The following is a 25,167-nucleotide window of genomic DNA, read 5'->3' on the forward strand; positions in this document are numbered from 1 at the left end:
GATTGTACTCTGCAGATTTCTCTATTACCTGATTAATGACATGGATGTGATCCATTGTAGAGTATCCCTTTCTGAAGCCAGCCTGTTGCCTTGGTTGCCTAAAGCCCAGTGTTGCCCTTATTCTATTTGAATTTATCTTGGTGAATATTTTAGTGAATCGCATCGTAAGTTAATGGGCCTATAATTTTTCAATTCTTTAATGTCTCCCTTTTCGTGGGTTAGTATAATGTATACATTCTTCCAGTTTTCAGGGACTCTTGAAGTCGATAAACACTTTGTATAGAGAGCCACCAGTTTTTCAATCATGTCTCCTCCATTTTTGATTAAATAGACTGTTATTCCATCGTCTCCTGCTGCTTTCCCACCATTTCGTGTCTTGCAAGGCCCTTCTGACCTCATTGCTAGTTATAAGAGGAGTCTCTGTAACTTGTTCATTACTGCTTCGAATGTAGGTATTGTGGCTCCTCTGGGTTACTTTTACTAAATTAGTGTGTAGGTTAGTAGCTGGCTGTATGTTTTTGTAGAATATGTATTGAGGTGGCTTGTCATTCCTTTTGGCTAGGGGCACATTTGCACATACATTTGGTAGTCAAATTCAAGTAGTATGTGTGCAAATGTTTTCAACATGCCGGTTCATACACACACATATGCATTACTGATTTACATTTGTTACCACACCAATTTGTCTTACCAATGTGATTTTTAATGCTGGCTATTTTGCTTGTCATGACAGATGAGGGAGGACTACATTCAACGTGAAGTATAGTACTGCGCACATGAATGAATTTGGCGTTATACGTACCAAAACCATGATTTCATAATGAGGCACGTCATGATGGGGGCTCCGGATTAATTTTGGCCACTAGGGAATTAAAGTGCCCCCAATGCATGGGACACGTGCATTGCGGGAACGTGTTCTACTATTACTGCATACTTTCCACTATTAAGTATGTGCCTTTAAATGTACATTTTCAATTTTCTACTTTGCAGATCGATGGGCTTTCGGAAGTGTGCATGAGGGAAAACCCCGCCTTATTAATATTCTTTTTACAGCACAGGATCGAAAGGCTGAACAGTGTTAGTATGTGCGCGGAAAAGCTGCAAGTGCCATCATTGGGTCTCGGGAAAGAACGGGGATATTGAAACATCATTAAAATGTAAATGGAATATCTCCGTTGGCAAGCGCGGGACCTTGCCGGTTTTAGCAGTTTCGTTGAACGTCGTGCTCTTTTTCTTAGAAAGCTCACCTTTAACCCAGTCGCTTTTAGTTCTGCTTTCGATTTCTATTGGCGCCAGTTAAGTGCCCTCATCAGCCTCCCTGGCGCCTATTGACTCGCTGTGGCGTGCGTCTTGCCTTGAACTAGGTTAACCCCGCAGACTTTTATCGCCTGCCAGGGCTGGTACCTGAACGTATAATGAGCGACGCAGCTTCTGCTCTGCGAGTCCGGGCACGCAGTTAACCGGCGACGTAAGCCCGTAAGCTTCTCTGGCAGTGGGGGGAGCCCTTTTTCCAAGAATGTGCGGGACGTGACTGGAGGTGCGAGCTGTGCGGCGCCGAATCAAGCGCGCGATTGCCCCGAGGGAGGGGGGCGGGGAGAATCATCGGCGTTGCGTCGTCGCCGGCCGGCGCACTCGTGATGCCGCCGCGCGAGTGGCCGCGTAGGCGCCTGCGGGTGCCCGACTGGGTCATCATCATAGCCGCGATGTTTGCACAGCCCTCGCCGACGGCGGCGACGGCCGCCGCCGCGGAATGGGCCAGGCGTCGTCGGTCCGCGGCGCTGCCGCCGCCGAGGCCCCGTCTGGACCGGACCGCGTTTATTTTGGCGAGCAGTTGAGCGGATGAGTGAACTTGGCCCAGCGGGAGCGCGCTCAGGGCGCAGGAAATTGCTTCTCTCGCCCCCCACGCTCGTCGTAATGAATGTCTGGAGCAGCAGCGGCGGCATGGCGACCGCCATGGCTCCGCGCAGACGGCCGGCGGCGCCTGAAACCGAAACTGTTTACCCCTCGCGCCGCTTGATTGACGGCGGCGCCACGGGCGGGCGCCCGCTCGGCCGCCGCCTCCTCCGACAGGTGTCTTGGTGGCGGCGGATTTGTGACGTCACGGACCGCCATTGTTGGTACGCGAGGCGCGCGGCTGGCTTGCGTCGGCTGCGCGGCCCCTCCCACCGCCGGGTGGGGTTGGCCGGGCTCTGTCCGCGCGACGTGACCCTCTCCCGGCCGGCGTCGGCTCGTCCCGCCGGCGGCCGCCGGCGCCCGTTCAGTCGCGCACCGTTGGGCCGGCTCCGCGTCGTCTCCCGATGCTGTCGCTGCTGCGATGTCGGGCCGCGTGTGGCGGCGGCCCATGCCTGCTGCCGCTTTTACTGCTCGTCCTGCTCGCGGTTTTCCCACAAGTCGCGACGCTTTCCTTTCGGGGAAGCAGCCGGCGACCCGTTCGAGGTGAGTGCAGCAGCGATTGCGTGCGTGCGGCGCACGTGCGCCTGTTTGAGTTTGCGCCGGATCCGCAGTCGGTGCCTCACTCTCGCCGGCGCGCGCTCGGCGACTCTCGGTCGCCGCCGAGCAGACGAAAACGACCGCGTCGTCTGCGTTGACGGCTCTGGTGTCAGCGGACGTATTTGTCGCGCGAGGCAAAGGCGGCGTGGGGCGGGCTGTCTTTAACGCTGCCGACCGCGCTAAATAAAATGTGTTGCGCGACATTCCTCCTATCCTTACTTGGAGTCATTGCTCTAAATCCTGGATTACCGCTCGGACAACCCGAGCGCGACTGCTGGAGCGTGAAAGCTCTGGAAGTGAACATTTGACAGTGGCGGAGTTGACGGTCGATGTGACTGTTTTGTCACCAATCTCGTACAGTGGATGTCCGTGCATTTGTGTCGAGCCTTAGGTTGATTGATTGTTTAGTTTCGTTATCTAACAAACCACCTCGTGCTTGCAAACGCTACTAACCTAACTTCTCTTGGCCGCTGACACAAAAGGCTTCCTGCTCAGCCAGTCCATTGTCATTGGCTAGGTCACATAATTGAAATACTGATACACCACACTGAATAATTTGATGTTGGCTCGACGACATTCATATTTCAAGCTGATGCAATAAAGTTGCGCGTTTGCTAGATCTCTTTCTGTATATGACACAGAAGTGCACTCGGTAGCACAAGTGATTTCGGTCAGCAGTGCGACTTCATTCTGCCTTGGAAAAGTACTATATTTAATGAATTACTATTCCCCAAGGAAGCTACATTGCTTTACGGCCAGCATGTAGTACAGTAAATATTTCTGCTTCCTTAAGCTGGCTGGTCGTTATTTGCCGCATCGCGAAACTCTCCAGCTTTCCTTGATGAGTTTCCCATATACTTTGGGTGAATTTGAATTTGGAATACTATTTGGAAGCTTAAATTGCCGTTACCTTACGCTCGAGTACGTGTAGTACCGACGCACGCGGTTGTTTCTTGGCTTTGGAGGCCGTGCGATATTATAATTGTTCCACAAACTCTGTCTACGCTTCTTCTTCTTTTTTTTTTTTTTTCGGGTGGTTGCAGAATGCTTGAACGACGCCGTTTATTTTACGCATTTGACCAGTTTCGGACACATGTGCGCGCTCGTGTTAGACATGTTATTTCATGCTTCAAGTCCGTGCGAACTAATACTTATCACAGCGAGAATGTGATGCCATAACTACTCATGCTTAGTACGGCTATCCAGACTTCCGCTCTAAAGCACTGTCGGTGTAGTCCAGGTGACTTAGCTAAGCGAACTTAAGACAGTGTAATTTCAATCGCCACGAGGACGTGCGCTGTGAATAAACACCTTTAGCAATTCTCTGCGGACCATTTGTCTGAGTTTTGCACTTGCCGGAGAAGCAGAACATTACTTTTAGCTAATTTTTATCCGGCAGACATCGCCATCACCTCCGCAGACGTGTGTATGTGTGTGTTTTACTGCTCGATATATTTCCAACTGCTGTATATAGTATGCTGTGGTATTCAGTTTTCTCCCTTTTTCTTTAATTAACCAGCACCTTCGGACCATAACCATAATACATTTTACTAATTTTCTTTTTTTTTCACTCTTTTCCACTCTTTCTTCCGCACTTTTCTAGCTAATAGCTTGATGACCCATGCGTTTCTTCATTTGTCAAATGTCCTCAAGACTTGTATCTTCATTTTCATGTCCGCGTTTCATTTGCCAGCTGAAGTGAATGAACTTACCCGTGTGCCTCATTATTATTATTATTATTATTATTATTATTATTATTAGTAGTAGTAGTAGTAGTAGTAGTAGTAGTAGTAGTAGTAGTACGAGGAGGAGGGGGAGTTTCGCTGTGCCCTGCATCGTAACTGTCAGCATGAAAGCTGGCACCTGAACATCGGCCAGTGGAGGAGAGGGGACACCACAACGTACTGTTAAAAGGAACACCCCACTGTGAGCGCCTGTCGCGTTGCTGGCCCTCTAAAGTGCATGTACCGACTGGAGCTATTCCGATGCACTGCACTGGGGCGCCTTCATCCACAAGTGATCAGCTGCGAAGCCGTACAGTTACCATCATGGAAGGGCAAAATTCGCACGTGCTAGACTCGTGCGTTCCCTTTACCAGTAGACCGCAGTGTATATGTTCTGTTGTCTCTTTCTTTCTCTGTCTATTGTTTCTATCTATCTATCTATCTATCTATCTATCTATCTATCTATCTATCTATCTATCTATCTATCTATCTATCTATCTATCTATCTATCTATCTATTTATTTATTTAACGCGCTGGTAAGGTTGGAAGAGATGCACTCGACACATTTCGTGGCGCAGCTAAGCCCAGATTCCACTCTGTTTCAGCTTAATGCTAGACGCGCACAGGCTTCGAGACCTGTCTATTTTAAGGACTGCCGTCGCGTCTTACCCTGCACCCGTGCGCACTATTTTATCCAAGTGCGGCCAGACTGCCTGCCCTTGGATACCATGCGGCGTCACCCGGAAAATAGAGCGCTTATAGGGCAGACGTACTACTAGCCGTTTCGGGATTCGGTCATATTATTATTATTATTATTATTATTATTATTATTATTATTATTATTATTATTATTATTATTATTATAGGTGTGGACGCGTTCTCCTCGTCCTCATGAGCTTTCGAGAAAAGAGAGAGTGTAAGTTGAGGGTCAGTACAGGTTGGCTGGCGCATGTGTTGTAAAACAAGGACGCCAGAGAAGCACCGACTACTGTATACTGTAGACGTCGAGCGCCGGACTCTCCTGAACGGGTGGCTCGCTACTCGAGCACGCTTGTTCGGCGTGCAAGCGCGCACAAAGGCGGGAGGTTGAAAAATCGCCGCCTGGGACACCGCCAGTCGAAAGAGCGAGCAAAACGTTTGTTCGTAGAGTTATCTGGCGCCGGCATTGATTTAGTTCGAAACTTCACATCGAAATTAAGCGACAACGGTTTCGGCACTTTTTTTTTCCGGCACCTTTACTGCAGAGGTTCAAGTGTGAGTGGACATAATTACAAAACACGTAAAGTGCGATTATCACTTCGGCAAATCTATCTGTAGTTGTGGTATTGTCTCACATGCGCGCTTTTCTGTCACCGATTGCACGTGATTAAGAGAAACACGGTTTCCTGAATGATGTGTGGAGGAGGTGGCCTGAATGGTTTAATATCTAGAACGCGCCAGTACGAGTCGAATTTGCTAATCTTCGCGTGGTTACGGCCGCACGGCTAACTTGCTGACGATAAAACGATAAGAGTAGAGCAACATTAGGCATGTCAAGAACGCATGCTCGGGGCAACGTGCGCGTGAACGTAAATGTCGCCGGATGGAGCAATGGTCCCCCTTATTATTAGCTGCTAAGGCATATGTAGATATATACGAGGTCAGCTCCGCATCTATCTCGCCGCTTCTCGCACTTGAAGCGGTGAGATACCGTGACGTTTCACTATTAATGCCGAAATGATGAAGCGACACAACTCCAACGCGCAGTTTTGATTTGAGAACGCAGACAGAAATCGTTTAATGATATCTGGAGAGGTCAACCTATAGTGACACGCCTGGCATGCACTGGGCTTGGGCTGGCCGCCCAGCCCAGCTGCAGCAGGTGCATGGTTCGATCCCCACCGGTAAGACGGGTGCAAGCAAAACCCGGAAAGTCTGAAATTTTCAGGTAATTAGTGAGATCTGGAAGATTAAGGAAAAAACAAAAAAAACGCAGGGAAATTTCACCCCGCGGTCGCTTTGAATCAGGGAAATTGAAACCTGCACGGCGGTATATGGCCAAGCTAGTTGTACTGTGCCAGAAGGAAGCGAAGTTTCGAACTGAACCTACGCAACATGCAAATAATGGTGTCTTTTCGTGGTTTCGCGAGCCTGGCGAAGTGTTTGGAATAACGCATGATTCAGTCAGATCTGATTGAACATTTCTGCTGACTTACAGCTTACTGGTAGTAGTGCTGGGAAGTTATGGGCTGGCATAGTAATTGGCGAGTTACAAACCATAACTTTTTGTTTTTCCCTTGCACCCGTACCCATAGTGTCGTAAAATGCCGAGGAAAACTCCGAGGGAATAGCTGGGAAAGTCAGGGAATTTGAAAGGGCAAACGTAGTAGCCAGCCCGCAGACGGGTTTGGCGTTGCGCAAAGCCACAGCGCAACGCTTGAGAGCGTCCGCGCACACCGGAACCTGCATTAGTTAACGGGGAACGAGCCTAAGCGCTACTTGCAAAGCGTGACGTCACCAAAGTACGCTGGTGTCGCCCTCAGTTTCAACGCTGCTAAAGTTCATTTAGGATATACTCTGCTAGCAAGCGCTTCCCTGAGAAACGCAATTTATACCCTCGGATACATTTGAATAAAAAAGTTATGAAAGATTTCAGGTGTACGTTTGTTCAAGTTTATTCACGTTTTCCTGTGCACATGATAACAGCATTAGTGGTGTTATTGCGTTCGGTGGTCCCATAGTTATGAAACTGTCAAGTGCACCACTTTATACTGTTCATATCAAGTATAGATTTCAGCATGCTATAAAAGGGATACGTGAGCAATAAATATTGAACGAAAAGCTAGGGGAAACGCAATACTACAAAAGTAAGAGCAAACGAGTGAAATGAAAACATGATATATAATTTTATGACAATATACAGCAATTAGTGTAAGCTGGAGAACATATGCAGCTGAAGAATAGCGCAGACCATGAAATTATTTAAAATAACGAATTCAAGAACCGAAGAACAAGATCACTGTGTATAAGCGGTGCTGCAATAAGTGAAAGCAAAATTGATGCTTCCAGGAACAAAAACATACATTTTACACGATTTACACATTTACACGGAACCAACAGGTAATATAAATAAAACAAGATGAATGTCATAATTAATAATTAGTGCGATTCTTCATATAAGTTGTCTAATAGATATTTCTTGTGGAGGTATAAAAACATATGTACCGACGATGGTGATTTAATTTCGTATGGTTTAAAATTCCAAAATGATATCCAAGAGAAGACAGCAGTTAATTTTCCGTAGTTTGTTCGAACGCGGGGAAGTAATAAATTATCGTTTGCAGAAAATCTGGTAATGTTAGTATTTTTGAAGAATTAATTTGGAAAATCCGAGGTTAAGGCGTCATAACGTTTAAGCTTGAAGATAAATAGTGATAGCCTTTCTTTCAACAATTCTGTGAGTGGCAGAATATTCATGCTTTGGTACAGAGTATTAGAGTGCGTATTAAAAGTCATTAGTCGGAGCGCTTGATTTTGAAAGTGTTGAAGGGCGTCTACGTGACAGTAATAAGTGTTACCCCAAGACGATATACAATAAGAGAGATGGCTATGGATGTAGGAGTAATATAGTGAAAGAATACTATGTCTCTGGAAATAGTTACGGGATTTAATGATTACATGAATGTCTAAAGAAACTTTCTGTATTGGTGAATGAACGTGAAGATTATATTTTAAATGTTCGTCTAAAGCAACACCTAAAAACTTGATGCCATTAGTAGCCGGTATTACTTCTAGTCCTACCGTGAGCACCACGGGAGCCACTTTTAATAATTGTAAATGAAATATTACAAACGTAGTTTTTGACGGGTTAATGCGCAGATAGCTATTCTTGCACCAAACGCTGACATTATTTATTTATTTATTTATTTATTTTATTTATTTATTATATACTGCCAACTGCCTCTTGACAGTCCAGACAGGAGTGAGTGAGTACAAAGTCGGCACTGCAAGTCAAAATAACAAAAACATTAGTTACAAAGAACCATGAAAAAAAATGCTTAAAGATACAGACTTTTGCGTCGGGAATGGCAGCATGTACAAAATTACAAAAATAGGAAAATGGTGATTCTAAAACGAACACGCTTCATTGCAAAGATTGCACGGCAGACACAAATGATTCAACCGAGGACATACAAGCGACTTCTTGCGGCATTGAGCATTGAAATCCGCATTGAGATTTTCTTGTAATACCGTGATGTTATTGTGAGGTGAATATATAGTTTTATCATCCGCATATAATAAGCAGTCAGTGTGGCTAAGTGTTACGTGCAAGTCATTGATAAATAATAGAAAAAAGCAAAGGGCCTAGAATAGATCCCTGAGGTACTCCTTAGTTAGTAATATCGGCGACGATTCGAAGCGGCGAACATCGAAGAGGAAGCGAACTGTCAACGAATTCGTTCGCTTTACTCTTTCCCTTTTTTTCTTTTTTGCAAGCGCCTCTTCCTCTTCACAATCATACTCAAGCACTTTGTGTCACCACTTCACTTAGTTTACAAACTTACAGCATCCATATAACTTGCGATCTTATTTTAAGGTCAACAGGTTTTTGAATATAGGATTTCACCACTGTAATGACTTTTTTGCCATTTGTTATTTCAGCACAGCGCGCACTTGATGGTCGAGTAGCCGTCATTTATGTTCGTAATGAAAAAAAATCGCTAATTATCCTTTTAGTTTTCAGATTTTAACGCCAACGTTTCACTGAAAGTATTGAAGGACACTGGCAGTATTGGGGGAGAACTCGGCAGGAGGCAAAAACAATTAAATGCGGTTTTAAAATGTCATCCCTTGTTGCGACGAAAGTCGACGAAAATGCGACTTTTGTCTCTCTGATTCAGAAACTGCTGGTCGCCCAAACAGAGCTGGAAGCACCGCCCACGTGATGTTTCTAGCCTCGTTTGGTTTCTTTACCTCATCTGGTTGACCGCCTTTGCGCGTCTCTTATATCTTATCTGACGAATATCATGTCTCGGCTTCCTAGCGTCGCTTGCGGTACGAACGCGCGACGACGGACTGGGCGCCTCAGCAGGCCGTCGTAGCCCGATGCTCTACGTCATTGCGTATCTAAACAACGGATGCTGTCGCAGAAAGTCCGGCGTCGGCGTCCACGCAGGCCCTCCGCGTGGCTCTTAGGCGTTGCTGAACTAATTGAAGTTTAATTTTTTCAAGGTAAAGTACGTCAGAAAATCTATAAAGTACGGCTTACACACAACCTACAGACATGATAGAGTCGGATTGTAATTTGAATATGCGAGAAAACAGGATTCTGTTACGCTGAAACTGAAATACAAACAGCCTTTTCCAGCTGCCGTTTGAGGTCTGTTTTAGTAGGAGCGGCGCGGCCCACTCAGCTCCTTGCAACACCTTAAAAAAATATTTTAAGCGGATCTTGCCAAGCAGGTGCGCATGTTCTCAGGTTACTTCAGCGGGGGCCTCCAATTTCATTGCTTAATGCAGAAGCAAACGATAGGGCAGAGTGAGCGACGATAGACCGGGATCGTTCCTCAATGGAATCGAGGATCGACCTCTGTCGTCTGTTCTGGTTCAAATTGGTTCGATACAGATTCAAAAGGTTTGTCTCCAATCCCCAATAATCCTTGTGAAATATTTGGCCTAGAGCGTGGAAACGGTAGTCTGCATGAAAACACATTTTTTTAAAGCGAAGGTGTCATTGCCTTTCCCTTCGATTTTCGTACTGCTGCTGCTGCTGCGGTGGCTGGTGTGGCTGCTGCTGTCCGGCACACCGCGTCGGGGGGTGGTTCAGAGCGTGTATATACATGGAACGAGCGTGGAAGAGAAGGAAAGAGGCGCGAGAAACTCGTTTGGACTGCATCACGTCGCATGCACACAATACCCTCTGGAGCTCCCGGGTCGTCGACACATTAGCTTATTGACAGCTGTAATTATCCATAACACCCGCAAGCGCTAACTTTCTTTACCAACGGGCAAGTTGGTAGAAAGAAGCTACATAGAATGGAAGAGAGGAGGGGGAAATGGGGCAGGGAATGGATAGAACCGACGCAGTCGCGAAACAAGTGAATAACAGCCTTGCCACTCTTCGCTCACAGTTCCCATACAAATACAAGGGGGAGGGGGGAGGCGATAGGAAAAAGGTGACGTGACAAGGCAAGGAAACGCTGGATAAACTTCAAGGTACGGTACGGTGCGTTTCTGCTACTTCTGAAAAATAAACACCACGCAAATATGTCTAGATCACAAACTACGCAGGGCGTGCAGAAGCAGAGCCGCATTAATTAAAGCGCACCGCAGGGTCTACGCGACACAACGGAAGCGGTTGCACGTCAAATCAACACTTCTGTGCCCGTCGCGGTAGCTTTGCGGCTATGGCATTGCTCGAGGTCGCTGATTTGACCGAGGCGGCGGCATTTCGACGGAGGCGAAATAAACGCGCGCACACATTGATTTAGGGGCACGTTAAATAACACGGTGCCAAATTGATCCGGAGTGTGCCACTACGGCCTGCCTCATAAACAGATTGTGGTTTTGCCACGTACAGCCCCACAATCTAATTCAAGTTTAATGCTTCTGCCACGATGCGATGTGCCATGTGAAGCAATGACAATGCTCAATCCTCTCAGAGGTTATGCAACATGGCGCACAACAACGCCTCCAGCAAACACCTCTTCCTTTGTGTTGTGTGTACTACGCAGACAAACAGCAGTAGTGCACGCAAGGCAACGTTTAACATCAATTCACCACTCTTGTGTCGGACAAAACGTTGAAGAAATTGAACATTCGCCGTCAATATCACTGCTAATTATCGTCAATCAAAGCAAACAGCACAGAAAGCTTCGCTTGCATCGATTCCCACAGTGTGTGAGATCTGCATAATCTTTTTTTTTTAACGAACGGCGCTGAAATGGTAAGTTCACAATATATAAGCTATGATGACTTAGAACAAGAATGAGAGCTCAATTTCCGGCGGGCAACGTTCTGCACAATCATCGCAGGAATGATTTGGTCGCAGCAAATATATACAATGGTTTATGTTATCGTGACATTGCATACCATCAACAAACTTGTTCTTGCTAAGAATTTATCTGCAAGCTAGTGTTTTTGCCCTTCCTGAATGAGCCCGCTGAATTGCCCACCAGCACCAGTGATACCGCTAGCTTGACCTGTCGCCATCATCAGTGCAGCAACCGCCGCAGCGTCAAGTTGCCCCTCTCTTATAACTCAGTTTACGTGACCCTGCGAGTCCTCCTGGTGCCATTTTGCCAGCTGAAACGCAGCAGACTGCATTATTAGAACTGCTCATATCGTCAGCACCTGTTACGGCGTGTTAACCTGCGACTTGTGCTTGAAATCTTGAAATCTTCGCGTCATCTTGAAAGATGACGCGAAGCTGTTAGCAGACACGCTCGCTAAGCGTATTCCGCTTCGTTCATCACGAAATGCGTGCAACGTTATTCCAACGCGCAGAATGCGTGGTCGCGAGGGGTGAAATGAGGTGCCAGACGGCACAAGATACGTGGGCCGTGAATACCAACGAATGCCTTGCACTGAGTGGTAAATATCATTCAACCCACTGCGGTGGTCTAGTGGCTATGGCATTGTGCTATTGAGCTCGAGGTCGCGGGTTCAATACCCACTGCAGCGGTCGCATTTCAATGAGGGCGAAATGAAAAAAAAAAGCCCGTGTAATTAAATGCATGTGCCCGGTAAAGAACAGCAGGGGTTCAAAACTAGTCCTGAGTTTACCACCTCGGCGTGCCTCAAATGAGATAATGATTTTCGCAAGGAAAAAAAAAAAACGGAATTTCATTTATTTTAATCCACATGTCGAAACCCTTAAGTGCGAAACTTAGTAAACAAATTGCACTTATAATCTCCTCAGGGAGTTATCTGAATGATGCGTAAGCACTTCGTAGTAACGACGTGGTGTTGAGTGGTCGTGCGCTGGTGTGCTTGGTGTAATTGCGAGAACGACCGTGGAAGAATTGTGAAACGTAGAAGCGCGGCCTCAACACCAAACTGTTAAGGGCGACTTGCACGAGACGATGTAGAAGAAGCAAGCAATGTTCACTCGTGTTATAGAGAGCCCACAGCGGATGTGGACTTCGGGGGAAATGACGAGGAAGATGTAGGAAATGAAGGAAATGTACACAGCTTTCCCTGGAATGTCGGTATCGGGTAGCGTCGGCACGGCGTCGTTTCTCTTGTCTGTTGCGCTCCGCAGCGTGTTGCTATAGTTCGCCGCCCTGCGTTGTGTCGTTCATTTGTTTCTGGCGTAACCTTTATTCACGATGATACTCTGCATTCCTGCGTTTCCGTTTTTCTTGCACTAAGCGGCTGCGGTCGTCTTGGCGCCATTATACGGTAAGTGCGACAGCGCTGCGGCGACACCAGCTGCTGCAGAACGCGGCGCAACGTGAACTGAGAGAGAGACAGAGAGAGAGAGGGGAGAGAACATTTAGTGGGAAATGGTAATCTAAAGAAAGGAAAGACGCTTGATTCTGCAACCCGTGAGGGAGCACGGCGAAGCGTCGTCGTGAACTGACGAGGCAAGCACCACTGCAGGTGGCGGCGCCAGGTGCGCAGATGACTTACCGATCCGAAGCCACGGCTGCTCCGCAGTTCTGGTGCGTGCATGATTGTACACGTCACGTGGTCACAGAGACGCGCTCGTACCACTGCTCGCGCTATCGTCGTCGTCGTCTCCCAGAGCTGCTGGCTCTGTCTTGAAAGCGATCGTCCTACGCGAAGGAGGGACGGACGGACGGACAGTATTCTCGTTGGGTAACCATGGAAATGCTTACGCATTTAAAGGAATCGGGAAGCTCGCCTTCATGCATAGCGTTCGTCGCCAGCGTTTCCAGGAAAACATTACGGTTGCATAAGCTGCAGTTGCCTGGAAGCTTGAGAAACAGTCTTTGAATCCTTCGCGTTCCACTGTTAAAGGCGAAGCTTAAGCGTCCTCCCAAATTTTACAGTAGAGCTGTTGAACATCGCTAAGTTTCACTTTGCGTCCGCAGCTTCGCCGAGCTGGGGTAGAGAAAGCTTAGAGAGAGTGAAAGCAGAGTAGAAAAAATTATGCGTGGCTCTGCTATCGCAAACACCAGAGACCAGTGAAGCTGGGGGAAGGCCAGTAAAGTAATGCCAAACCGCACCCGAAACACACTAGCGCTGGCAACGCGTCCCTACGGCGTCCGCGATTCGCGTGGCAACGCCATAGTAGACGCTGCGGTTGTCTCCACTCTGTACGGAGCGGCGGGCAAGGAGGACATCGATACACCCTAGCAGCCGCCGGAGAAGAACGCCCCTCATCCCTCGCCTGACCCCCCTGCCTCGCGCGCCGCAGGAGAAAGCAAGCATTCGGGCCGCGTTCCTCGCTCGCATGCGCGCCGCCCCTTCTCCCCCGCTAGGCTCCACCCACCCTCGCCGCGGCGCTATGCTGCGCAAAGCTATTTCGTATCTCGTGGCAATCCGCGCATGACACGGGCTGCGGGTAACTTGAGGTTCGTGCTGAATCTGAACAGTTTTACGTTGCTGTCGTTAGTTTTTGAAGAATGTACGAGATGGGGGCGAAATGCGAAAACACCCGTGTACTTAGATTTAGGTGCACGTTAAAGAACCCCAGGTGGTCGAAATTTCCGGAGTCCTCCACTACGGCGTGCCTCATAATCAGAAAGTGGTTTTGGCACGTAAAACCCCATAATTTTAAGAATGTACGAAATTTTTCCTTGTCATCTTGCGAGCACAGCATGCGGATTATGGCGAGCGTGTAAGCGAGGTATAACATAAAACAATGCAGCTGTCTGTTCCGACTTATGCAGCGTTTTTCTTCTTTTCTTTTATTCACTTTAAAGCGAAATCTTTACTGGCCGCGAACTTGTGATTTCGCCGTGGCCGTGCTCTGAGGAGGCACATGACGTCACACCGCGTTCCTCGTCGTTGTGTTCACCTCCGCTCGCTTCGCCAGCTGCGTCGCGTGCCTGATAACATGTCGGAGGATTGAAAAGGAGAGCTCGCGTGCGCCGCAACCACAGTTGAGGCGGCAGTATGGACGGCGACAATTCTGATAAGCAGGAGGAGGCCTGGAATCGACATCGGAACGAGATGATGAGGAAACTAATCGCCCAGGAAACAGACAACATAGACAACAAACGCCGCAACATAGCTAGACAACCGGACTGACCTGGACTTGCAATCAAAATTAACCAAGGCTAACCATGCTATGCCTTAGCTTTCGCTACGTATATCCTGGCATAGCCGAACTAAGCCACTGCCATTTTTTTTTACTAGAGCACCTCTACGCCGAAGGAGAAAAAGAAGGCACTGGTGTGTATTTGCCTGAGTATGAAGAATCGGAAACTCTGGAAGTCTACAAACAACAAAACCAAGAAAAGTAGTGGGAAATAACTTTTTATAGTAAAGTTTTATTTGCCCACCCCACCTGGGTGTTGCGTGAGTCGTCGGTTGCGTCAGCCTAGAGCAAACCGACTCACATATAGCACTGCACAGTGACCTCCGAAGTAGTGCGCCTGAGCGCACCCTTGTTCTGCGTAATCAGATGATAAGTCACGACATGAAAACGTGTACATATAACTTCAGCTCCTAGGTATCTCTGACGCGCGCAGACTTGTTAATGGAATAGCGCGTGTTATTCGACGGCGTCGTCGTTTTTCTTGAACTTGATATATTTAGGTTAACTGGACCATTGGGTACGCGACACCTGGCTTTATACAGCATAGAATTTTGACCGAGAAAGTAGCGCCAGTGAGCGCACCTTTGTTCTGCACAATAAAAAATAATAAATCGCGACGTCAAACCTCCACGCATGAGGTCGCCTAAAACGTGTTAAGGAATAGCGCGTGATGTACGGCTTCTTTGATTGTCTTAATATATTTGGGCTCGCCCATGCAATCTTGGGCCATTGGATATGTCGCAGCCATTGTGTCCATACTTGATCGCTCTTCCATAATAGGTATGTGCCTCTGTTACGCCTGGTGTATAGAATCCTTAAATGTATTAAGATAGGTGTCGTACTTCTCCATGCATGGGCATCTCATCACCACTCTTCTTTCCACAAGCGTCTCGCATCGCGTTCATGCTGGTGACATCACGGAGTCGACGCTTTGCACTGTGCATCCGCCTGATTTGGTGTTTGCATTCCGGCATAGCTTGCGTACGCGTTACTGCATGAGTATCGCACGAGGTTGCCCTTTGCAAACAGACGCAATTGTAAACATCGCAATTAATTACGTATAACACTTAATTAGCCGCTTCACGCAAGCTTCGCATCTCGTAGAATCCAACATCTGCGTTGGATCTGCATATATATATATATATATATATATATATATATATATATATATATATATATATATAATTCTAAATTGAAATGTGGATTTATATCATTATGAACGAGGGTTAAATGTGCTATAAGCTTCATATGCTAAAGCTAAAAAGAAATAAAATAAAGGTGTAAGAAAAGACAACTCAGCGCCGTGAAAGCCACAGCAACCACATCCACAAGTTGTTAACGTGAAGCAATCATCTTGAATCAGGTAAATTACGTTTGTAACTCATGCCACATTTCAATAATTTTTTTCCCCGTGTGTTTTCCTCGGCTTCGTTGTCCCTTGGCTTCGCATGGTGGTGCACTTGTGCGATAGGGCAATGCCGAACACGCCGCTCTCATTCCGACCTCTCAAAAACCTTCATACCAAAAAAAAAAGAAAGTTCTTCGAGATTTCCCATTTCTCTTCGCGTACGGAGCCTGGCGACAAGGCATTTTATTTATTTTTCATTACTAAAGCGATAATGTTGGAGTTGCAGTGGTGGCGAAGTTCTTCAAGCTGAAGTGCAACGAGCTGGACATATCATTTATTTCATGTGTGCTCTGAAGTATACGTACTTTCTGTGCGATTCCCTAGCACACTTGCTGTTTCTGTGAGTCGACAACCCGAGCAAGCGGAATTCCAGAAAACCAATCACCGGTAATGTTATTGCAGAGCTATAAGGCTGTCGCAGAACCCTTTGGTTGTGCAAACGCATGCCGGAAATACCAGACAGGACGAGAAAAATAAATGAGAAATAGAAGAAAATTGAGGATTGGCTTGGCTCTTCCTCAGGCGCATTCCATTTGTAGTCGCCGTCTTCTGCTTGCTGTCGTCCTTGCAATCTGTTCTTTCTGCGCGCTGCTCTAGCGGCGCTAATCAACGCTTCCTTATTGTTCCGCTGCGCCCCTTGTCTATTGTCGCCAACTTTTTCAATCACGAGCGATCGCTCGAGCTCCCCTCTTGGAACGGCTGCTTTGACCGTGTCCGGCGAGACGAAGCTGGACTTGCAGGTCGGTCCTTTCCCTGCGGCAGCCGCGCTATTTACTCGAGGAAGTTATTGGTTCCCCTTCAACCCTTTGTCGTATCATGACTCAGCCGCGCTCAAATAAGGCGTGCTTCTTCCGTCTTTTCTCTCGTTAAACTGTCTTCTCTTAGACATAGCTGACCCAGGGCTACGTCTTCCGCCAGGGCTATCAGGACCTGTACAGACCGTGTGCCGTTTGTATAGTACGGCGTGTAGTTTACTTACCAACGCTCCTGCATTTCTCAGTGGTATGGCCGACAGGACTACATGTGCGTCATGTGCAGCTGTGACGCGAGACCTTCGCGCACTGTGTTTTTGTGCAAGCTGCGGTGCTGAAAGGCAGCTGGTGGACGGTGCTTTGCGGCCCAAAACCACAATCTGGTTGAACATCTTGAAGAGGCAGCTTGACATCATTGATCCTTCCACAATCTAGTTACGCGAAACACCTTATTGGAGTGACGCATATAGTGTAGCGGCTCGGCACTTGTAAGCACTTTCTCCGTGCACACAACCCAGTATCCTCTGCAAGTGCAGTGGCAGAAGACTTTGGGCACTTTACAAGATCTGTAGACATTTGGATAGTTTGAGAGCGCTGTTTGAGCACTCGTAGTTTGACCGTGGTTCAGGTGTCAGCAGACTGCGCTAGACAGTTACTGCGGTCAGCAACAATTTTTTCTTCCCCTCCTTTTCCTATATTTATCTATCTAATTATTTAAATAATGAACCAATTATCACCACTACTGCACTCGTGGATGATTGGGGCTCCCTATGGATAATGACTTGGATATCCTCCTGTCTTGCTGCCCGAGTTTCTTCACCCTATATCTGAACCGTACGTGTTGAACGCGGAAAGGTGTGGGAGGTGCTAGCCGAGAAAGTGTGAAATTGGTGCAACAATTCGCACAGTTGTAATACGTGACTCCTGATGAAGAAAAGGTTCAGTTCGATTAATTATACACACTATATGGCACAGTAATCGCTTTCAAACGTCATAATTCCTTCTCGCATGGACAAACGTACTGCCGAGCTACGCTTCTCTTAGCTCGAGGCTAAGTTTAGCTAATTGCGTCATGCGCGGCGCGACAGACAACGGCGGCATCTGTGCAGGCGGCAAATGTATTGATCGAGTAATGGCTTCTTTCCTTTACACAATGATACCAAAGTAAGGCGCGCGGTAGCACGGTTGCAAAGATACTTGTTTTAGCAAGCGATCCCCTTTGACTGTTTTTAAAGACGTTTCATCTCAAACATTTCTGATTTGCCACGAAGCTAAAAACGATAACAACTCACATATTAACATCTTTCCTCACATCCCTTCCTTCGACTCCCTTAATTGCTCGCATGAACCCCTGGGTTTGCCGGCAGGATACTTGACAAGTGGGATAACTCGCAGGCTATTCCACTCGAGTTCGTGAAATTGTATGTTCCGGAAGTAACGTATAGACGTTCGTATGTGAGGAACTATAGCCTGCGAGGGCTTTCATGTCTACCTGATAACTTTCTTTAACGCTCAAGCGACATCTTACTATAGGCGTATTTTGCGTCCTGTGGGTTGGTGAAGGTCTGTTGAAAACGAAGAGAGCATCGAGTCTTTAATTAATGAGACATCTGGTGGGGCCGGGAAACTCGCACTGTAACGTCTTTGTTGCTTCCTCGTCGCACTGCTATAGCAAGTTCCGGGTGACTGAAACGTCGGTATGGTGTTAGCGCGTCTTTCCAGGACCTTGTAACACAAACCGGGTCTTGCACCGCTGCGAGCGCCGGGAATGCGCTGAGTGCTCGGGATGTCTCGCGTAACTTGAGCCAGTCTTTAGCAATATAAGAAATAAAATAAAAAGAAAGAAACGATGCTGTTGGAGAATGTACTGTATAGGCGCAAAGAAATTGCGCGAGGCCAGTAAAGTTATTCATTTCAATAAAGAGGCCTATAGTCGGCTTACGCAACCTATTGATAATATTATGTGATTTCGCTTTAATTCGTTCGTCTTGCGTTTATACATCTTTGTACAAGACTTACGTGGTTACCTGAATTTTTTAAGCGTTAAGTGGTGGTTAGTTAATTACCTCGAGGATCGGTGAGCACTTGTCACGCAGGGGCGCTGGCAGTCGGTCTTTTCTCGAAATGATGGAAACGGTAAGCGCTATAGTGGAACATGGCGCGCGGACTTTCACTGCGGAGTAAATTCTTGCAGCAATTCCTGGCGTTTCTGCAACGAGTACTGCACAGGCACACCGTTTGTGTATACTGGTTACAAACGGTGTATGTCCAGAAATATTTTGTTACAGTGTCACGCAGTTAGAGGCACTTCCCGATATTTTAGTACCCCCCCTCCTCCCTCCGCCTGCGAGAACAATGCGAAACAGCGCAGGACGGCCTCACCGCAGAAATCAACAGCGGTCTGAAATATTTGTTGCGCGCGGTGATCCAGTTTTGGTGACCCGCATCGTATATCCGGCTTATTGCGCGTAGTGACATGACGCAGCTTCACTGCTGCGCGTGCTCACGCGTGGTTATTGCTGCGTAGTGGAACGCCAAACGCCTGTGACCGTCTTTTGTATATATATATATATATATATATATATATATATATATATATATATATATATATATATATATATATATATACACAAATCGTCTTGTGTGCGCAGATTTACTTTCTTTATTAATAACGATTACAAAACTCGCATTAGCAGCTCAAAAAATGGGGCACGTTTCAGGTTTGCTTAACGTTGCCTCTCAGGTGCGCGTGATCTAATGCAGCGGACACCTTGGGAATGTAGCGGTCGTTTTGGAGACGCATAAGCTGCGCGCATAGTCCAGGCGTGCTCTTTTCGTTCTTTCGTTGAAGTACGCGATTTCCTCCTGTTCGTTCGCGCGCCAAGCGTTCATTGACAATAGACTTCCTGGCATTTGATGTGACGCGAAGGATCGGCTTTTTTCTGGGAGGAACATAGGAAGACGGCTTGTTATGACTTGGGCGGAGCAAAGCACGACAGTGCCTATACGAGTACGTGTGCCTCACGCCAGGCAGCGTAATTCAGCAAAAGCAGAAGGCGGGCGGGTTCAGTCGGCTAGGGGCCATTTGGTTCTTTCTTTTTTTTTTTTTTGTAGTGGCGCATTTCATTTTTCATTCTTTTCGCCAGTCTGCAATAACGTGCTAACTTGGGCTTGTTGCTACATGTCTGAAGAAAACGAGTAACAACTCTGAACAACGGGACGTGATGGAGACAGACGAAGCACTGACTTTCAACCAATAGTCTATTGCGCACACAGCAATATACACAGAGGTTTGAACAGGCAGGAAGGAGAGGAGAACATCTAGTAGGAATACATAGCGACGAAGGATAATGTGGAAAAGCACAACTAAATGGTCGCCATCATCCATGTGCATGATACGCGAGTTCCTTCTTGAGGAGCGATACCTAAGGCACACTCACGCAGATATCGCCTTTCTTGTCGATGCAAAATGCCTCATATACGAAGCGCTGACTTTCAACCAATATTTTATTCCGCAGACAGCAATATATACAGGGGCTTGAACAGGCCGGAGGGCGAGGAGAGCATATCATAGTAGGAATTGTTATGATCGACCTGTCATGAGTGAGAGACATTCAGGCGTACGTTCTCATGACAAGATGGTTTTCCTCAACCTGTCAAGTGTGAAAAGAATTCAAGCGGGCGTCCATATGTCAACATAATTGCCTTCTTTTTCGAAACGGCGACATCCTTTTATTCCCCGAGCTGACACAAAGGGATGGACGAAGAGACGACAAACCGAAGGGCGGGAGGCCGTCAACGACAGAGCCTGACGAATGCACTAATGTTTCCACAGGCTCCCCGGGAAGACGTCGGCAACCACAAGACCGCAAGGGGTAATTAAGGCCGCCTTGGCTCCCGTATGATTCACCTGTCAAGTGTGAGAAACGTTCAAGCGGGCGTCCCCATGTCGACATAATTCCGAAACGGCGTCGGCCCTTTTTTCCCCGAGCTGACACAAAAGGATGGACAAGGAAGGAAAAGACAAACCGAAGGTCAGGAACTCAACGGCAGAAGCTGACGAAAGCACTAATGCTTGCACAGGCTCCTGAAGAAGAAGCCGACGAGCACAAGACCGCCAGGGGTTATTTAAGGCCTTCCTGGCCCCCGTGTTAATCAGAACCACTCGAGACTCGAATGAGAGTCACAACTATGTACCAATGAAGTGAATACAATCTTTTCTACTTTTTTCATCATCTTCGTCGTCGTTTCCTGGTTCTTGCGGTGAAGACCCATCTCACCCGGTCGAGATCGTATCAACTGGTTGGCAGCAGTGGAGCACTACACCCTTCGTCCTGGCTTCAGCAGAATGGTGAGCGCTTGACTTTCTTTGAGAATTTGCCAAGTTTTAGCTCGTGTGTTTTCTAAAACTGCACATTAGTTTCTGTACGTGCAGGCTCCTGCTGAAAGCTTCCTCAGGTCACAGCAAAGTAAGAAAGTCCTCGTTCGGGATTGACCGTGGATTTAAGCAAACGAAAAGAGCCAGAGTTGTTATTACTGTGTGAAGAGCTGGGAATTGAGCTCGGGGAAAGTCAGAGACAGCCGCAGCTTATTGAGACGGTTGAGAAGTCCGGGGCTCTTGAGGACGAAATTTCAGAAACATGGGAAAAGATAGAGAAACGAGCTGAGAAAGCTGAACCAAAAGCTGCAGAGGAAAGGCAAATAGCTGCAGAGGAAAAGCAAAAAGCTGATCAAAGGGAAGCTGCAGAAGGAGAGGAACGAGAGCAGCAGACAGCTGATCAAAGGAGATGCAGCAGAAAGAAAGGAACAAGAGGAACAGAGAGCTAAAACTCCCGAACTAAAGCTAAGAGAACTAGACGTACAGCGGGATCTGGCCATGCAATCGGCAAATAACATCTCAATAAATGAAAGACGTTCAAGTGAAGCAGCAGTAAAAATAAGGAATCTCATGCCATCGGACAAGGTAAACGATGACATGGGATTGTTTCTCGTTACTTTTGAACGAACATGCGAAAACACGGGTTGGCACTAGATAGTTGGCCACAACAAATTCTGACCGTTCTTCCTGGCGAAGCAGCCGAAATAATTTCAAGGCTAAGGAGAGATGACGCAGATGGCTATCAGAAAGTAAAAGCTGCGTTGCTAAGGAAATATAGGCTGTCAGCGGATACTTTCCGTCGTCGTTTTCGGGAGGCAGCTAGAACACCGGGCGAGTATATTCGAGATTTCACTTGCAAGCTGAAAGCCAATTTAACTGAGTGGCTAAAAGGGAAAGACGCGTTCGGTTGTCATGACAAGGTTGTTGAGTTAATCTGCATGGAACAGTTATTTGGCTCCTTGAGCGAAGAGATGCGCCTGTGGATTGAAGATAGGTCGGGCGAAAAGGACTTGGAACGTGCCGCACTGCTAGCAGATGAGTTCGCCGCACGTCGCGAATCCGAGAAAACGCATGTCAGGCCATTCATTAAATTTAGCAAAGAGGAAAACAGGCGCCCCATTCACCACCAAAAAGCTGGCGGTGGGACAAAATATGTACAGCTGGATAATTCAGGAGATAACACAGTAAAAGACAAAAGAAAAACCTAAAAAGCGTTGGAGGCTTGAAAACCGGTCGTCTGTTTCCGTTGCAAGGAGCATGGATACCTTGCGATCGGCTGTCGAAAGCCTATAGAATTGTCTTTTCTTAGAACCCTACCTTTGCGACGTAGTAGTGAATGGAATGCCGTGTAAAGTACTTAGCGACTCAGCTGCGACAATGGACATTGTCGACCATGCGTTTGTGAAACCTGAGGATTTCACCGGAGAATATGCATGGATCCGGCAGGTAGTCGAAAAGAATAATGTTTGCTTGTCCATAGCCCGCGTAAAGATTGACGGGCCGTTTGGACTATTGCTGGCTGAAGCAGCAGTATCGCTAAATCTGTCGAAACACTATCCCTACTTATTTTCAAATCATTGGAAAATGATGTTGAAGAAAAAGGGCCCCAGTTTTGGTGACCATACGGCCCAAGCTCTCACGCGTTCCAAGACGAGAGAGATCGCGGAGGAGATAAATCACGGCAACGAAGCCAAAAATATGCCTCATGACAGAGACACTCAGGGCGCACGACACATAGCTAGGGAAATCAATGAAAAAGGCGCTAGCGAGGAGGCATCCGGGTCAGTGAGAATACCGCAGCAAGGGCTAGCAGAGGAATTAGCGACTAATCTGTCACTGACACATTCTGAAAGCTCTTTAAACCTACTGAAGGTTGTTAAAGAAGGAATCGCGACGGAAGAGAGCAATTACATCGCGAAAGTATAAAGAAAGGCTATCCCGGAGGACGTTCCTTGCGGAGAGGAGAACAGTTTAAACAGCCCCAAAAGGTTCAAGGAGGCGCTGAAAAACTCCCTTGTACCTCCGCACATGGGCGACTTTCCGGAATCGTCAAAAGGAGAGGAGAATGCCTGGGCAGTCCAGCAGGGCAGGAACCCAACGCTCGGGAACTTCGGAGGCGCATTAGGCGACCAAGTGGCATGGCAAAAATTAGTTAAACAGCCAAGATCAAGCGAGCCAAGTATTCGGCTCAGCGAGAATAGAGAAAGTCGCCACACCGCAGCCCGTAAGACAAGGGAACAGGCCATCACGCAGATATTCAAAGGGCTCGTTGTGGCGGGTGAGAAAGCGAAAGCGTCATGTAACAATAAATCAGAACGTGTCTCTGCGGTTGCGGCTGAAACGTTCAACCGGGCTGAGATACGCGGTACGAGCAGGGCCAGTCAGACTGTCACTGCAGTGGAATGCGCCGCGAGAATGAGGGAAAAGGGAGGCTGGTAATTCTTCCCGCGTGTGCAGCCTTCTTTTCAGGGGCGAAAAAACAAGCCTCGGGAACACAAAGTGGCAGGCCACGACGGAAGGCAGTGTATGCCTGGCGCCCTTTGTTGTCTTCGGCGAGGCCCGAAGGCCCTCAGACAGTGATCCAATCGAGTGCGCATTAAGAGGTAGTAATTGTCGAATTAGGTGCGTCCCTAAGCTTCTTGTTTGTTATAAAGTGCCCCTTTTCGTTCTTTGCTTTTCTTCAAAGGTGTTTTGTTTGTCCGTCGTGAATTTATGATTAACGCCATCATTGCTAGGTTTCAATACGTTCTCAGTCTATCGACAACCGTGGCTTTCTCGGAAAGAGGAAACACAAAAACGTTAGGCATTGGGCTGATTGAAATACACAGTGAAGTTTTTTTTTTTTCCTTGTTAGTTTTCCGAAATTTCGAACGAAGGCTGCAGGTACGATTCTGATAGGGTTTTATGTGGAGAACATGTGAACTTGGCAGCTCTCGTGGTTGGTTGGGTGCTCTCTTTTGGCTGTGCCTTGGGCTTGGCGTGGTTTAGTTCCAGAAGATGTCTCCAGGCAGACCTTGGAACGATCGGCGAAGCGAAGCAAAAGCACTAGGTCTACCGGTCTCTTCGAGGTGCTTGGATACGGCAACCCGTTCGAGACTTCCTGTGCCGGCAGACGGCGCTGTTATGATCGACCTGTCGAAAGTGAGAGACATTCAGGCGTACGTTCCCATGACAAGATGATTTGCCTCATCCCAGAAAAGCCTGTTAAGGTAAGCCTGGTCCTCGACCTGTCAAGTGTGAGAAGCGTTCAAGCGGGCGTCCCCATGTCGACATAATTTCCCTCTTCTCCGAAACGACGTCAGCCCTTTTTTTCCGAGCTGAGACAAAAGGATGAACGAAGTGAAGACAAACCGAAGGTCAGGAGCTCAACGGCAAAAGCTGACGAACGCACCAATACTTCCACACGCTCCTGAAGAAGACGTCGACGACTACAAGACCGCCAGGGGTTATTTAAGGCTGTCCTGCACCCTGTGTTAATCAGAACCGCTCGAGACTCGGATGTGAGTCACAACCATGTACCAATGAAGTGAATACAATATTTTCTACTTTTTTTATCATCACTATGCCCGGCTTTGTCGTCGTTTCCTGATTCCTGCGGTGAAGACCCACCTCACTCGGTCGAAATCGTATCAGAATACATAGCGACGAAGGGTAATGTGAAAAAGCACAACTAAATGGTCGCCATCATCCACGTGCTAGATATGCGAGTTCTGAGGCATTTTGCATCGACAAGAGAGGCGATATGTGCGTGAGAGGTTTTTCGGTATCGCTCCTGAGGAAGAAACCTATAAATGGAATTGGAAGGGTAAATTTGATTATTCAAAAAAAATCCACGAGAAAAAATACGGATGGATATGTGAGCCCTCGCTGAGCGTAACCGTGAGTCTGGGCAGTGTCAAATCCCATTAGTTGTTGAATAACGCCCGTGTTATCGTTTTGAACCAATAGGAGACAGCGCCGCCCTGTGGGCCTATCAGAACTGTCAAGATTGTGAATTTGAAGATATGGCTGAATTTGACTGTTCGCAATAGCACCCAGTGTTTAGCTTTATCGTTTTCGGCTCCACAGTGTACACCGCCGCGTAACATCCACTTATATTTCTCCTTCATGGAGTAGATCTTTATAACCTGGTTCGGGACGATTGACGTGCACAGCGCGGATGCTGCTTGAGGAAACATTGCGGTGTCTGGCACGCTTCCGAGCC

At 47.4% G+C, this 25,167-nt stretch overlaps 1 protein-coding gene across 2 annotated transcripts in view; it reads left to right on the forward strand.

The window, feature by feature from the left end:
* Nucleotides 1-1,885: 1,885 nt before the first annotated feature.
* LOC142572077 (A disintegrin and metalloproteinase with thrombospondin motifs 7-like) overlaps nucleotides 1,886-25,167 on the forward strand; it is a 135,148-nt gene continuing 111,866 nt past the window's right edge. The window contains exon 1 of one of the 2 annotated variants that reach the window (XM_075680900.1): nucleotides 1,886-2,436. In XM_075680900.1, coding sequence (XP_075537015.1) covers nucleotides 1,915-2,436 — 522 coding nt within the window. In that variant the 5' untranslated portion in view covers nucleotides 1,886-1,914. The remainder of the gene's footprint in view (nucleotides 2,437-25,167) is intronic. The other variant, XM_075680901.1, reaches the window with a different exon arrangement.

The sequence above is a fragment of the Dermacentor variabilis genome, chromosome 2 (genome assembly GCF_050947875.1).
Source record: "Dermacentor variabilis isolate Ectoservices chromosome 2, ASM5094787v1, whole genome shotgun sequence".
In the NCBI taxonomy this organism is placed as follows: domain Eukaryota; kingdom Metazoa; phylum Arthropoda; class Arachnida; order Ixodida; family Ixodidae; genus Dermacentor; species Dermacentor variabilis.